At 38.3% G+C, this 17,566-nt stretch overlaps 1 protein-coding gene across 1 annotated transcript in view; it reads right to left on the bottom strand.

Moving 5' to 3' along the window:
- PLD5 (phospholipase D family member 5) overlaps window positions 1-17,566 on the bottom strand; it is a 371,133-nt gene that overhangs the window by 222,108 nt on the left and 131,459 nt on the right. Inside the window, exon 2 of the mRNA XM_063082894.1 lies at window positions 3,401-3,537. Coding sequence (XP_062938964.1) covers window positions 3,401-3,537 — 137 coding nt within the window. The remainder of the gene's footprint in view (window positions 1-3,400; window positions 3,538-17,566) is intronic.

Below are 17,566 nucleotides of genomic sequence, written 5' to 3' on the forward strand. Positions count from 1 at the left end.
AGCCAACCTGTTTAAGAACTGGCAGTGTGGTTGAGGCAAAAGATCCTGGGGGGATGTAACAGGTACAGGGTGCAGCAGGAGGCATCAGCACACGCCAATCACGGTCTGGCAAATGGAGAAGAAGAAAATTAAACTAGAAGAGGCTGAAAGCACAAGAGGATGACGCCCAGACCTATATAAAAATAGAGCTCTGACCCACAACCTGCAGCAACCTGCCTGAGAAATCACCCCCTTATCTACGATAACCAGTGTAGGAAGGCAGCATGCTATCTCCAGCAACAATCCGGGAAGCTAAACAATAACTTCTGTAACAATTGGCCCCAAATGGCCAGGACTTGAATAATAACTGGTAGCTTCCCTAATTTTAGGGCCAACCAGAGAAAGCCAAATATGCACTCTAACCAATCACACAGGATGTCCCACTTCTAGCTAGCCCACCTACAGCCTCCAATCAGAGCACACCGGAAACCTTTTTTCCCACTATAGAGCTTTCCCACTCCTCTGCCTGCCTGTGAGTTTCTGCCAAACACGAGTGATGGTGACCGACTCCCTTGCTGTAGCAAGTTCTGAATAAATACTCTCTGTTCGCACGTGGTTGGTCTTTGTGTATTTCCACAGAGCCAATGACTAAAATCAGGGTAAAGATAGATTAAAGATAAACGAGGAAGTGAGAGAAATAGGAAGTTAGATGTGAATACAGAAGGGGAATTTCTGGACTCTTTGGAAAGAACGCGGAGAGAATGAACATTTATATATTGTTTGTTATGAATTTCATGATGGTTTGCTATGGCTTTATACAATGCACTGAATCCTCATCAAACCTTTTGAGATAGATTTTTTTTTTTTAATTATCATTTTTAAAGGAAATAAAACTAAAATAGTCTTTATGACCCATCAGGGGTGGACAGAGTCCAAGGCCAGATTTGCTCTTTCCCTGGGTCAGGCCATCTCCAGACCCCTCTGACCTTGCGGTCCTGTCACTGCCGTGATAGTCTCATGACTGTACTGTTAATGCTTGTTCAGTCTCTCGGCGCTTTGCCAATAGGCGATGAATGAAATAATTCAATTAACATCTTGCCCCAGTTTAGAGTTAATAAGAGATAGAGTGTAGATTTGAATTCAGATCTCTCTGATTTCAAAGTCCATGGTTGTTCACGGCATTAAACTAACTTGGAAGTGGAGTAGTTTGCTAGCAGGTAGGTGCAAAGGTGAAGCAGATGTTACATTTACTGAGATGGTTAAAAAAATAGTAAGACTAGAGTATTAGGAAGTAAATTTTCAAGTTACTAAGAATGCTGGGGGGTGGATGGGACTGAGGGTTGGGAGGTCTGTTAGGCACAAAAGAAGGTGGGAGAGAGTCCTGGAAGTTAGAAGACAATGTTGCCTATGATGATAAAAGGGGAATGGATGGTGTAAGAAGGTTTCAAATTAAAATGAGAATGATCTGGAAAAGATGGTGGAACGGTCTGGAAACTAGATAGGGTATAAGGCATTGCAGTGACCCTACCTCCTCATGCTGTGCCCTGGAGAGAGGAAGAAAAAAGCCTCCTGGGGATGAAGATAGGTGAAAGCAAGATGCCAGTTCCGGGGTGCTTACTGATACAAAAAGTGCTTATTGAAATATCTAAGGATGCAGAATAACAGAATCAGAGGACACAGGGAAAGAGATTGCAGAAGAGAGAAAAATCTGGAGGGAGCTCGGCTCTGGAAAAGATGACTGCATATGGGGTGGTGTCTGGTAACCAGGGTAGTGATTCTAATTACCCAGAGGTTAGGAAGTGGGAGAATGGGTGGTAATCAGAAGAATATCTTCTAGATGAAAGAAGGGCCATGTGGAGTCATCAGAATTTAGATATTGATTGAGATAGGAGAAATAATCAGACCCAAATTCCAGTCGTACAAGTTAAAATCAAAATTAGAATAAATTATAGCTTCCCCCAAGTGAAAAGAAGTCTAATTCTAAGACTGTTTCTTTTTTGTTGAAAACTACCAGTACTCGGAAATGTGTGCTGAAAAGGCATGGATATTTTGTCTTCAGTAAGTGGTTATGTTATGGTATGACCTCTATAAAATCGCCTTCTAGGTCCTGGGGTTTGCATTTAAAGTACCCAGCAGTCTTCATTATAAAGTGAAGAGAGAGAGAAAGCAATGTTTCTGCTCAATAGATATGAGTCACTGGCCCCTTGTCCATGGAATATTCATGGGTGACACATAATAGTATTAGCAGATGACAGCAATCTGCTGATGTCCTATTGCTTTCTTTATAATAATACCAAGACAATTTTTCTCCTAAATGCAGCCTGGGAAGTAAATATGTTTATAGAACACCTTTCTAACACGAAGGAATAAAATCTGAAATATATACTGATTTCTTTCTTTTATAGTCTACTTTGAATATAACACTTGTTTCCTGATAACTAGACTATCATGTATCATGGGTTTTTTAAAAAAGTCAGTTGTCTCGTAGGGACATTTCCTGCACCAGAACATTCAACCTTAAAGCAAAATATCCAGAGGAAAAACTCACATACACCTTACCAAGTTATTGTTGATTGTAAGCTAGAAAAGAGGGGCTCTTGGACTAATGCTTTCCAGAGGGAGAAATTACAATTTAAACTCATTATAGGCTCTAATTCATAATTACTGTTGTAATTTTGTGGCCTCACATCAGGTTTGCAGCAATACATATGTAAAAATAGACCTCTTATCTATCTGCCTCCTCTTGGTATTTTTCTGCAACCTCCCCCGCCTTCAAAAACAAACAAAAAAAGTAGCAGCTCAGAGAAGAGGTCGATGGGATTTATGGGGTTGAAACCATACTGTGATAGCACCAGGAAAATGCTATTTAACGCAACTAAAGAGACATAATACAGAAATATAATGGTAGGGTTGCCATTTCTAGACTAAAACCAAACTTGTTGCAAAATTGGGACAGACTGAGGCCCATGTCTTCCCATGGACATGCTTACTTATTTAATCCTTAACTTTAAGTTGGAATTTTTCCTGAGATGTGCGTTTCTTAACTTGCACTTGATATAACACCTAGCGTAGTGTTCTTTGTCTATTGGGGCTGTCACTCAAGACAGGCTCATCTTGGAACAAACCAAAACCTCATACACAGAGGTCTCCAAAAATGCAGACTGTTACAAAATTTCATTTGGAAGACCATCCCCCTGTATAAAATATGACGAAATTGTAAAGTGAATTAAATCATGACTCATTTTTATTCCCTTGGGCTAAAAATAAGAGTGTCAGTAGACAGAGAGTCATGCCCCGGCTTAAGCCAAGGGGAAGTTGGATGAAAACATGCATTTATGATATTTTTCTCTCCATCATCCAGGGCTCTCTTTGGCTTTCTTGCCCACCCGCTAAAAGAGAATGTTTGTTTGTTACCTCTTACCGACATTTATTTTGACAATTTTTTTCTGAGAGTCCATCCTCGTCCTCTCCCATGATGTCCACAGCTGAAAATATCAATGCAACCAGAATGGCAAAGCAGCACACGAGGGCAAAGATCACGATGCACTTCTGCTGGGACTGAGGGAGAGAAAGAAGACAAAGAGATGTAAATAGGACTGCTTTCCCTTTTTTTACCCGAGATTTGACAACTTTTCAAACTCCAATGAAAAATCCTTTGGGATATAATTATTCTTATCGCTGCCAGAGAAGGGCTGTTCTCTGGGTTCCCAAAACCTTATGTTTATTCCTCCATACAGTCTTCAAACCCCAACTAAATACGTTAGAACCTGTTAAATAATTCAAGCGAAGCACCCAGACTTCCAAACGGGTCTGCTCTTCTTCTTTCTACTCAAAAGCAGTCCAGAAAAGACCACTTAGAGCGCTATTATTTCAAATTAAAAATGAAACACAGATGCTAGCATCACGGGTTATTTAGCTGTCATAATTCATTTCAAAACACTGAACTCAGACATAACCCACATGCATACTTTTGAAATGATTTCTTCTTAGAAAGAAAAGATGAAGGTCTAGGTGGTCAGAGCACTTGCATTCCTTCTTTAGGCCCGAGTGTTGTAATTTGAGACATCCCCATCTCTTAGGGGCTCATGACTAAACGTGGCAGAAGACAGGGCCATGATAACAGGGCTGGATCCATGGCCACTGGGATGAATAATTTTGCCTGCATTCTCCTCACTATGGCCTAAATGTGTGTGTCTGTCCCAAACTCATATGTTGAAATGTTAACCCCCAAGGTAATGGTATTAGGAGGTGTTAGGTATTAGGAGGTGAGGCCTTTTGGTGATAGCCTTAAAAGAGGCCCTAGAGAGTCCCCTCACCCCTTCTACTGCATGAAGATGAAGCAAGAAGGGGCCTCCTTAGGACCAGGAACCAGCCCTCACCAGACACCAAGTCTGTTGGCGCCTTGATCTTGGACTTCCCAGACTCCAGGACTGTGAGAAATACTTTTCTGCTGTTTATAAACAACCCAGTTTATGATATTTTGTTATAGCAGCCCAAATCGACTATGACACCCTCTATTAGCTAAATCTGAATGGGAAAAAGAGTAGAAAAAGCAGTTTTTAAAAGTCTACATGTAGCTTTTAGGGGTTATTTACAAAGGGGGGGGAGGACGATCTTTGACCCCGCAACCCAGCACATCTCCCTAGTGATGGGATAGAGACACACGTACACAAACACACTCAATTTCAGAGCCTTTTTGAAACCAGTCGATTTTGCCTCTTCCTGCCCTTTATTGCCACAACCCCGTGATCTCCAAAGAATCCAAGGAACCTCCCAAACGCAGTCCAGTTCATCTAGGGGCTGCCTCAGATTGCAGAGAAAGATGTACTCAGGTCAAAGGAATAAACAGTGACCACAATTCTGCTCTCTACTTCTAGAAACTCAACTTTATTGTTTTAGCTCCCACATATGCTCTAGTGTCCTACGGTAGTGTTAAGTGTCTATAATGAACAATAATTTACTGTATATTTTCAAATGGATAGAAAAGCTCAAATGTTCTCCTTACAAAGAAATGATTAATCTGTGCAATGGCGGATATGCTCATATGCCCTGATTTGATCATCACACATTGCATGCATGTATTGAAATATAACTCTGCTCCCCATAAATAGGTACAATTAGTAGGTGACAATTAAAATAAATAAGTAAATAGGAATACACAGTGTTTCTGTGACCAGGCACTATCATTCCAAACACATGCTTCCTTACTGTGTTTTCTAATCCTCCCATAGTCCCATCTCCCATCACAACCTTATTCCAAGTCCACTCCTGCCTGTCTCTGACTCCACACGCAAAGATGATGTGGGTGAAAGCCCAAGGATGACACACCCATGCTTCTTGTACCCTAGACCCTGGTTATCTTTAAGATCTGGAGCATGTTTTACTCTTTCTATCCCCAAGAAGCCAGCACAGTGCCTAACGAACAGAAGGTGCTCAAGAAATAATTATTGTACAAACAAAAAAGGAATTAAGTGAAAATTACATTGGCATACTTCTGAGGATATGTCACGTGAAATCTTTCTCTCAAGACTCAGTTGTGACCTTCCTGAGAATCGGTTCGCTTCCATATTTTGGTGATTATGAATCTTGTAGTTCATCTTTTTCACTCTCTGCTGGAGCTAAAGGCAAATCTACAGGCCACAATTATCAACCATCTAAAACTCTGCAGAGTAGACTGTGCATTCATCTTGCCTCTTTACTTTCCATTCATCCCTACTCCTGTCTAATTTTATTTTATTATTTTATTTTATTTTATTTTTTGTCTTTTTCGTGACCGGTACTCAGCCAGTGAGTGCACCGGCCATTCCTATATAGGATCCGAACCCGCGGCGGGAGCGTCGCTGCGCTCCCAGCACCGCACTCTCCCGAGTGCGCCACGGGCTCGGCCCTAATTTTATTTTTAACAAGCAGCACAGTGAACTGGTTGAGGGCTCAGGCTTGGAATCAAGTTACTTGGGTTCTGCCACTTACAGGTCACATACCCTTGGGCAGGTTATTTATCCCTGTGTTTCAACTTCCTCGTCTGTAAAACGGATGCTTCATAGGGTTGTTATTATGAATCAGATGAGATACTATATGTAATATACTTAAAACAGTACCTGACAGGTAGATAGCACTAAATGAGTGTTTGCTATTGTCTGTATATTTTTGTATTTTACATATCTCTGTAAGCTGCCTCAAATATTTTGGAAAAACAAGCAGAATATATGAATAAACAAGAAAACATACAACAAAAACTATAAATATGTGTTAGAGAGAGGCAGAGAGATAGAAAGAGACACAGTGACAGAGAAGGACAGGGTGAAATGAGACAGAAAGAGAGAGAAGAGAAATATTAGGTGGATATTTTCTAGGATAATTTTTTTTTAATGTGGACATTCTATTTATTTAAAATTTTTATTTATTATTAGCATATTCATTTCTACAAATCATGATATTTCTTTATGCCCTTTGCCTGACCTATCACTTCCCAAACCCCCTCACTCCCTCTTTAGAATAAAATTTTTGAGAAATTGTTCTGGCCTAGTCTCAGAACTCAAAACCCTAAAGCAGTATTTCTCAGACTTTGGCTGACATGCATTGAAATCACCAGCAGGACCTGTTAAAACACACACCGCTGGGCCCCACCTCCAGAGTTTCTGATTCAGTAGGTCTGGGGCCCGAGGATGTGCCTTTGTATCAAGTTCCCGAGAGACGACACTGCTGCTAGGCCAGGGGCCACACATTGAGGACTTGGGCCCTAAAGAATCATCTATAAACCCTGCTTAATATACACTCATCCTTCGAACACACTTACCTTTAGTAGTTCATTTTCAAACATTAAAAGGATCAGGATAAATATACCCTAATAATTTAAATATAAATCTTGTAATTTATTATCTTTGTAGGGGTTTAAACATAATTTTATACACATATTTTTTTTTTTATTTTGAAAGAGTTTTCTCCTGGCCTTTACTTTTTATTTATTTTAATCATATTCATTACTTGTATAATCAGAAAATGTTTGCTGTTAATTACATACTTTGAAACAAATACGTAATATAAAAAAGAAAAGAAATCGTTCATAATCCTACTCAGACATAACTGCCCCTAACTTTTGTTTTAGTTCTCTCCCGTATTACATCTACCTGTTTAACAATCTGATAAAATTGGATCATGCTATATATATATATATACGTATATATATATATACGGTTTGATTAAACGTTTCTTTTCATTTTATCAACTTTCCCTAGAAATTATAAATAGAAACAAACAAAAAAGCTTTTAGAGAGGTTTAAAGTAATGTAATAATGTTCACATTAATTGAGTCCAGAAGAGAGTCTAACCCAGGACAATATAATTCAACACGATCTCAAAGAGGATTCTGGAGCGAGCAGGTACATAGTGGGCACTTGATAAATGACCCCTAGTGCGATGATTAGTACACACTCCAACCACAACTATATTGACTTGTTTCCCTTTATTCTGAATGTTTTGATAAAGCAGTAAATGAGAACTCCAGCAAATTTGTGTGTTATTTGAAGCACTTTGATGCAACAGCCCTTACAAATTTCTATTACCTTCTATTAATTTAATTCTATATTGTTAAATTCTATTAAAAAGAACAATTGAGCTAGGATTTTCACTTTGTCAAAAAGAGAAATTCAGACTCGGATATTCATTTTTAAATGTCTCCTTGGAATCACGTACTATAAAATATATAAGGTCAGACCACTACTCTCTTTAGTCTCATTCCATTTCCACCTCATCGTAGTGAAAGATACTGTTCAAATGAGAGCATAAAAAAGCCTTATAAATGAGACTAAACTCCAGATTACTTATTCATTTTCCAATCATTCATAAAACATTTCAGAAATCAATTTCAACCACTCTTTTCTGTTTTGATTGAATAGGATCAAGGAAAGCCAAGCATCAAGGAGAACCCATAAACATGATTACAACCTAAAATTCATTGATGAGCTCAGCCTATTAAGAGAAAACAGAATTTGCAATGATACTAGCTAGCCTCAGTCAATCTTTACTTTTCATTGCAGTTTACATGCAAACTGAAAAGAATCACTTTCTTGGTCAAGAAATAAATCTAATTATACTAAGAGCAAAAATATTTGAATGTCATATCCGTATCAAATACATTTTACCTCAAATATAGAAATAGAGATATATGACTTCTAACTAGGAAAAGAATACAGAAAATTTGAGAATTAACAGTACTTTGTATTTTCAACTTGGGTTTTTATACCATTTAGCAAGTTTGTAAAAGGAATGTGCACCCGTGTGCACAGAGGATGGGTGCACAGAGGTGAAGTGTGAATGTGCGAAAATTAACTAAACATTACAATTATTCATGTTATCTTTCTTTTATTTAGCATGACATTTTTTTACTTTTTATTTATTTTTAATTTTTGTTATTTATTGTTAGCATATTCATTATTACAAATTGTGATTTTTCTTTATGCTCTTTACCCCACCTATCACTTCCCAAACCCCCTCCCACCTCGCCTCTGTCTCTAGTATTCTTAGGTTTGTTCCCTCCTTCTGAAAGTTAAATGTATTGTAGTGGTTTTCTCTTTCTTTTCTTTTCTTTTCTTTTCCTTTCTCTCTCTCTCTCTCTCTCTCTCTCATACTCTCTCTTGTACACTTAGGTTGGTTCCATATCTTGGCTATTGTAAACAGAGCTGCAATGAACATGGGAGTGCAGGGATCCCTTCTACATGATGATTTCCATTGCTTTGGCGATATACCCAGTGATGCAATTGCTGGATCATATGATAGTTCTATCTGTAGTTGTTTGAGGACCTTCCATACTGTGGAACACACTCTATGACACTTTTTAAAAACAAAATCATGGCCAACTCTTAAAAATAACACTTTAAAAAATGGGTACAGCTCTTAATACCTACAAAGCTGCAAACTGTAGTACAATTATTCTCCATTTGAGAGAAGCACAAACTAGCACTCAAGGACTTATGGTTCCCAAGGTGTCAACCAGTTAGAGATAGAATGTTTAATTTGAGTCTCGAAATCCAAAATCTTGGATTTGCCTTACAGATTCAAACTTTTCCCTTTTTGGTTTCTTCATTTTCTACTTAATCTTAACTATGCCTATTTTAATTTTATTATTATTAGTTTTGGTTAACAAATTCCCATGGTGATCCATCAGTGTAGAAGTTCAGGTCAAACACTTGGCTCTCAGCTGTGAAAACATGACATTCCTGGGCCTGTAGGACTGTCCTATGATTCTAGATGTGCTCCTGTCTTGAGTTCCTAGGTGTGCTCCCAGAGAAAACAGGTTATCCAGAAGACCGGAATAATCGTATCTGGTGACTTATCAAGCTCCTGGGCAATGGTGACGATCTGAAACCACAGCAGAAAACCTAGACTACAAACTGCTTATGGGCTTTTCTCTCAAAATCCTCATAATAGAGTTATTGCTTCACTCCCCCCCTACATTTTCATTTTCCTTAGGTTCTGTCTTGGGATTTTTGTCTTCTCACTCCTGTACCCCTTGCCTGAGGGACTCTAATTTACTCCCAAAGCTTCATAGACTACATATACCAAGAATTCCCAAATGTTTCTCATCCACCTAGAGCACCCTGCTGAATACCAGATCCACACTGAATGAGTTTCCATGCCATGGCACACAAACAGGGAGCGCTGGAAGAGCCCGTCAACCTCTCCAAGTTGAGGACAGAAAGTTTGGATTTTAGAAAGCCAAGTCAGCTAGAGGTGGCAGAACATAGTACTAGAGACAAAGAGCTCTGAAGATCTTCAGACGGTCTCCCTGATCCTTTGGCTGAGTAATGATCCACACACACGTGTGAGAAAACTACCTGTAGCTTGGGAAATAACCATCTAAATGGAGCAGAAGAACAATCCCTGACCCACGCACAGGGAGAGGAAGGTTGGTGCTCCCAATACCCACAGCGGAAAAAAATCTTGTAACACATGAGGCATCAAGTGTTATTAGAATTATAATAGAATTATATTGTCTCGACAATCAAAATGGGGAAAATTAGCCCTAGACTCACAGCTGCTTTGGTCTCTCCTAAGAAATCATAAAAAGCAAGCCTCAACTGTTCACAAGTAACCATATTTAAGAAAAAAACTCAAGAATATTTTTAATATATAAAATACGTTTTTAATATATAAAATATATTTTTAATATAAAAAATATGATAATATCCAGATGCAACAAAATAAAATTCACAGTGTCTGGCAATTACAAGACATGCAAAGAAACAAGAAACTATACATAATGAGGGGAAATCATTGGTCAGCTGAAACCAACTCAGAAATGTCACAGGTGATTGAACTGGTAGACACAGATATTAATGCAAATATTCTTAAGAAAAATAAGTATGCTTATGAAGAAGATAGGTATGCTAAAAGGAGATAGGAAAGATATAACAAAAGGCACACATCAAAATTCTAGAAGTGAGAAATATATTGGATGGGATTAATAGTAGATTAGACATAACATAAGAAAAGATTAGTAAACTCTACTAAAACACAGAGAAAAAATAGTAGAAAAAATTGAACAGAATATCAGTGAGAACTCAGTCAACCTAATATATACGAAAGAGTGGAGGGGACAGAAAAATATTTGAAGAATATAAAGGCCAAAAATTATCAAAATTTGATGAAGATGTAATAGTCAGAGTCATTTCATAATGATAAAAGGATAAATTCATTAAAAGGACAGAATGGTACTAAACTTTAATGCACCCAATAACAGAGCTTCATAATACATAAAGCAAAAGCTAAAGGAACTTAATAAGACATTTTTTTAAATCTTCAAGTATTTAGTGATTTTAAAACTCTTTTCTAATGAATATAGTAAGGAGATGAAATCAATTGGTCCATAGAAGACTTGAAAAACACTATCAACCAACTTGATATTTATAAAACACTCTACTAAAAAATAGCAGAATTCCTCTTTTTTTGAGAGCACATAGGAAAATAGACCATATTCTGAGTCATAAAACAAATCTCAACGAAGTTTAAAAAAAATTGAGTCATACAAAGTGTGTTCTCTGACCAAAATGGAATTAAATTAGAAATCAATAACAAAGATCTCTGGAAACCACTCAAATATTTGGAAACTAAAAAAATTTACATAGTGCATGGGCCAATGAAGAAACTGAAAAAGAGAATTAGAAAAAATTTTGAACCAAATAAAACTAAAAACACAATATATCAAAATGTGTGAAATTCAGCAAAGGAAATGTTTATGGGGAAATTTATAACACTAAATGCATATATTAGGAAAAGGTAAGGTTTTATTAAGTAATCCGAACTTCTGCCTTAGGAATACAGAATGGAAAAAGAGCATGATAAACTCAAAATAGGCATAGGAATGAAAACAAAAAGAGCAGAACTCTATGAAAATGAAAACAGAAAATACACACACGCACACACACACACACACACGCACGCGCACGCGCACACACACGCAATCAATGCCTGGTTCTTTGAGACATCAATAAAACTGATAAACTTTTAGTAATACAGATAAGAGAAAAAAGAGAGAAGACAAATTGTAAATATCTATGAGAGACAGGATATCGGTACAGATCTTATAGAAAATAAAAGGATTATGAGAATATTCTGAACAAATTCATGATAAGAAATTCATCAGTACAGATGAATTAGACAATTTTTTGCAAGATAAAAATTACTAAAGCTCACTCAAGAAAAATAAGATAACCTGAATACCATTACACTAATTAGAGAAAATGAATTTTTAGTTACAAACCTTTCCACGGAGAAAACTTCAGGGTTAGGTGGTAACACTGGAGAATTGTGGCAAACATTTGAGAAATAAATAACACCAATTCTACACAAAATCTCCCATAATACGGAAGAGAGAAAAAAAAACTTTAAAATCCATTCTGTGAGATCAGCACATGATGCAAAAACCAGAAAAAGACTTAAGAAAAAAATTTTTTGTCCTATTGTTTGAGCCCAGGCTCTACTTTCATTTATTTTGCAGACACTTAGTGATGTCTTTTCTTTGCAGGGGTCTGCAATGATCATAACCTCTACAGGGAAGAGATTTTCTCAATTTTCTTCTTCAAATTCCTTATGAAAGCTGCAAAAGGTTCCTACCTCAGCTCACCTTTGATTGAAAGATGAATCATCAGCTACAGTTTTCTTATTTTCCCTCACCTACTAAAGTTCCCCCAGTGGCACTAAATGGTGTTCCTGTTTTAGAACACTCTCATTATTTTTACAGAACCTATAATGCAAATAATTTCTGCAGCAACTTAGAAGATTCCTTCCTTTCCAAGGGGATGTAAATTTATTGTTTGACCATGCACTAAGTTAGTTTTCTGCCTTTCAGTCTCTTTCACTAAATTGAGCTCCTGAGTTATAGGATCTTGCCTAGATCCATAATGCCTAACAGATAAGTTCAATAAATATTTGTTGACTGAGTGATGAATAAGTGAATAAATCAAAACAATAGTAAGGACTAATAAATAAAAATTGATAATTTTTGTGTTTTACAACCTTGGCTATTTATTTACTTTTTATAAACTTTTCCACTGATTCTCATCACAGAAACACATTAATTTGTAAAATTAAACATGCCAAAAAAAAAAAAAATGATGAACCCAAATTAGCCTAACAAAGAAGACAACATGGAGTTGCAGAGGATATCTTTTCTAAAACAGCAAGCAGAGAATAAAAATTCAAGTTTGAATGAAGATGTCAATTGAACACATCTTATACAAAATTCTTAGAACTGAAGAACATATATATTATTATAATGATAATAGTCCTATGATAATATAAAAAAACAGTACCATTTATGGATAAGAAATTTTGAAAATTTAGTATAAATTAAATTAACCTAGGAGGTCAAAGTCCCAAGACACACATAGGAAAACTCAAACTGCTATAAAGGAGAGCTCTAAGTACAGAGGTAATAGAAACAAATAGAAGAAGCTTTGGGACACTTGGCACAGCAATAACTTTGGGAACTGCATTTGGAACAGGTTGGCCAATCGACCCTTCCCCCCTCCTTCCTCCTTTTACCCAGCACATAACAGACTCACACATTCAGCCTTGGATAGGGTCATTTCCTCAGAGAGCCAACAAGACCCAGGAGGAAACTAGCAGCACATGAATGCCATGCATTTGGGCGGGACGTTCTGTTCTTCCTACAAAACTTGGAGACAAACCCCTGAGCTCAATCTCCATCCCTGGGCATGCAAATAGGAATTGTCAAATATAGACATGAACAGGCAACTAAAAATCTCCCCAAATCTGAGAAAACCCCAAATCATGAAAGAGGTACTTAATCCAACAACAAACACAAAAATAAAGCAAACAGAGGACACAGGTGTACCCTCGAAAATAAGAACAACTCAGGTTCTCAGTAGAATAAGAGAAGTTGCACCCATGAAACATCAAGGGAGGTTATTACGAGAAGATAACTTATTAGAGAGCTTAGAAATTATAACACTCAGTACATGTGTTGAATATCAAAAGGGATATAATTTAAGAGCAAATTCATGGGCTTGACTGAATCAAGAGATTTTTTCCAGACCTCAAGGCAAAATGACAAAGTCCTATTAAAATAATTACATGGGAGGGTTCGGTGGGTTCCTACTTAAGAACTGAAACCCAACTCCGTGTAAGCAGTAAAATGAAACTCAGGGTTAACCAATTGGAAAGCACCATGTAACCACTAACTAGGGACTTTCCACTGGAACGATCCAAATGAGGCTACTACTTCATTTTAACCAATCAAAGATTTTCTCTGTCTTGCTTCCCCGTTCACCCTGTAAAAACCATCCACTTCTGCACAGCCCCAAACCACCTGTTTTCCGGAGCTGCTCGATTCACGAGTCACTGTTTCCTCAATAAACTCCTTAATACTTAGTGTGCTTCAGTTTATTTTTCAACAGTCGTAATGCATATGGGAGAAAACTCAAGAGAGAGAACATCAGTCCAGGAAATAAAAGTTGGTTACAAATGCAAACTGGTAGAGATCGTTTGAACGGCAATTTGGCAGTTTTATCACAGTTTTTATAAGAATTTTATTGTGCATATTCTTGACTCCTAAATTCCACTTCCAAGACTTAGTTTTACAGAAGTGTTTACACCCGTGCACAAAGCTATATTAACAGAACTGTTCATTGCAGCATTACTTGCAAAAAAAAAAAAAAAAAAATGGGGGAAAATGGTCTATCCATAAATAGAGGATTTGATAAATACTGTATCATAAAGTGATTCTGCGTAACATTAGGTAGCCACTGAAATGTACACATGTTTGTCAGTGAACAGAGAAAGATTCGGTGGAATCACACAAAACCAGTGGCAGCGGTTATCTATCGGAAAGAGAGGTTTTGTGAGGTCAGATGGGTTACAGTGTTAAAGACGTTCATGGCTTACTCTATGATTTGAGTATTTCATATTGTCCCTGAATCTAAATTATCTCTCATACCAGCGAAGACAAGAGCTGTCTGCTTTTGGACAACTGTCATCCCCAAGCAAGTTGAGATAACCGAGCATCGTCAGCTACTACCCCTGGGGGTTCTATTTACTTAAAGTCCTTCAAATGATTAAGCAGAGGGTAGACACTATCCCCAGCTTCACAGTTACAGAGGGCACCTAGAGAATCACAGAATTCTGGAACATTGAGACTATCCAGAGACCATCTAGTCCAACGATCCATTGTATCCTTTTCTGGGTAAAAAAACTGCTGGAGTAGAATGTGGGTGCCCTAGTGCTGTGTCAGTGCTGGACTCATTGAACAATACACCAGCTAGCAAAGGGAGCAGAATTTGCAAAAGACACATGGCACAAAAGAGGCACTGTCACACTGAAGTGACAATCCATGGCTTGGGGACAAGCACACCTGGCACACCGCAGGGAGGCTAGAGAACTAAATGCACTTCTCAGTCTCTTGCTTCCCACCTGCACACGGGTGGTGTTAGGCAGAGAAAAAAATTGTTTCCTTCCATTTAAAAATACTTAGTGAGCCTCTAACAAACGTTATGCACTGCGCGCTAACACTGGCAATGCGGAAATATGGCCCTATTCTTAAGAAAGTCTCTGCACTTAAGGACCTCACATTTCAGGGGGTGTCTGTGCATTTTGCAGAGAGGACGGACGTGCCATTCTTATGGCATCGAGAACTGTCCTGGGGGTGTCGGTAGCTGTGATTGTGACCTGTTTCATGTGAGTTCCACCTGAGCAGGCCAATTCTGGTCTCTCCCACTCTCCCTTCCATGTCTAATTCCCACATCGGGGAATTAGGGATATCCGTTGTACTCACCATAAGCCAGTTATTTTTAATATTCATGAATGAACCAGAACACCACCAATGTCCATATGAAGCAGCCAATGTTTAACAGCTAAGACATTACACATCTGTCCCTCCATGTCCGTAGGAGATTTGTTCCAGGACCCCCACAGATACCAAAATCTGTGGATGCTGATGTCCTTGATATAAAATCATGTAGTATTTGCACATCCCGTCATATGTTTTAAGTCATCTCTAGATAAGTTATGATATCTAATACAATGCCTACACATCCCTTCATCTGTGTGGATTCAATGTACTACTTGGCACATGGAAAATTCAAGTTTTGCTCTTTTGGAATTTTGTGGAATTTTTTTTCCCTGAATGTTTGTTTCCAACCCAGAGTTGGTTGAATTCAGGGTTGCAGAAACCACGGGTATAGAGGGTAGACTGTACTTTCATGTTCTGTGTCTTTCCCTCCTCCCTTACTGATAAAGATAAACAAACAAAAAATGACAAGAAAGTGCCAGCTGATTTTTGAAAAACTAGGGCTATTTTGGCAACCTCTTTTCCACACTCTTCTTTTACCAAGCTGAAGAAAAAAGCTTTGACTCTTTCAATATATCAAAATAAGCCCAAGTTCTTTCAACTTGCTGTGATAGGAGATTTATTCTTGAGTCAGTTGGTTAATATTGTTTGATACTTCTTTTCTGCATTATTTGTTTTCTGATCACTGCAATGGTTGATGTTTCATTCAGTCAAGAGGAAAAAAAAACCTGCTGACAAAACTCGACAATCTTTACTATAAGCTAATTAAAAAGCAAAGAACAAGTCAGGATTTCTTTGGGTATAACAGTGAAATAAGCAGAAAACAAAATTTATCTTTGGTATCACCAGTGGTCAGTTTCCCTGTTATATTAAAAAATTTCGTACACACACGCACGTGCAAGCAAGCACACACACTTTTGTAAGAGTGAATCTAGACTCCCAAAAGCTCACTAGCTAATGTGACTTTTAGAAAGTTCCTATTCACATGGGAAGACATCTGATGAACAGGAGCATATTGAATCTTCACGACTAAACACCTGTCCCATCCTGTCCTCCTCACCTCTGCCCTAACTCCCTCTGGGCTGTCTCCTTCCCTCTGACCCCTAACCCTTGTCACCTTCTTTCTTTGTGTCCCTTGCTGGGGACCTCATTCTCTCCCTTGTCTCTTTACTACTTTCCAGACCTGCCATTCAAATCCCCCCATGCTCCCCCACATCCCAACCTCCTCTTGATTCAATACTGCCGACCCGCAGTCCACAACTGAGCGTGTGTGGGGCTTTCCCTACAGAACACACCATCTCTTGGCTCTGATTAAAGGGGTCTGCAAAACTACAAACGATAATGTCCTGAGGCAATGGATAAAGAAATGCAATTTTGAGCTGGCCGGTTGGCTCACTTGTTTACAGCCTGGTACTGGTAATGTTAAGGATTCAGATCCCCAAACCAGCCAGCTGCCAAAAAAGAAAAAAAACAAAACAAAACACAATTTTATAGATGAGTGAGGTCACTAATAGTGGAAGAAAGAAATGCAGAGGTTACACAGTTTAGTGGATATTTGAACAGATGCAGAGAATCTCTTGCCTAATTAATATCACTATAGGAATAAAATAAGCCTGCTGCCCTTATGTATGCCAGCGTTCCCCTTCTCCTCATCATTAATTTATTTATCAATCTCCTTTTTCAAAGATGTAGGTAAAAGCCCACCATGAGCCATGCACACAACAAAGCTACTTGCACATACCAGCAAGACAATCTACAAGCACTGCTTATGCTGCACCCCACAGATATGTACAATCGAGTACATCCCAATTAAAAAAAATACATGTGAAGAAAGTACAACATTGAGCCCCAGAGTTTTCTCCTGTCACTGGCCACGCAGCAGTCACTTTCTACAAAGAGAATGCCTGTTTACCACCATTGCAGGGTGAGAAAGCTGAGCTAAGTTGCTGTCAGGCTATTCCCAAATCTTCCTTTGGCTCAGTCATTCACAACAATTAATTCCCCTCTTCATGCTTCCCTACAACCATGTATCTACCACTCCCTCAAAAGCAGAACGGACCACCTTCCAAACTTGTAAGCTGCAAAATAAATGATGACATCATAGAACCAGGTTAAGAAAAAGCATGAGTGAGGTTTACACGTTCCCCCCTTCTTTCCTTGAGCAATGTTCTTTCAACGTCTCCATTGATGGGAGAGGCTGACTTGGGTTCCATTTCATCATCAAGGGTTCACATGCAGGGACAGCAATCACCAGCACCTATTCATAAGTGGCTTCAGAGTTTA

The sequence above is a fragment of the Cynocephalus volans genome, chromosome 18 (genome assembly GCF_027409185.1).
Source record: "Cynocephalus volans isolate mCynVol1 chromosome 18, mCynVol1.pri, whole genome shotgun sequence".
NCBI lineage: Eukaryota > Metazoa > Chordata > Mammalia > Dermoptera > Cynocephalidae > Cynocephalus > Cynocephalus volans.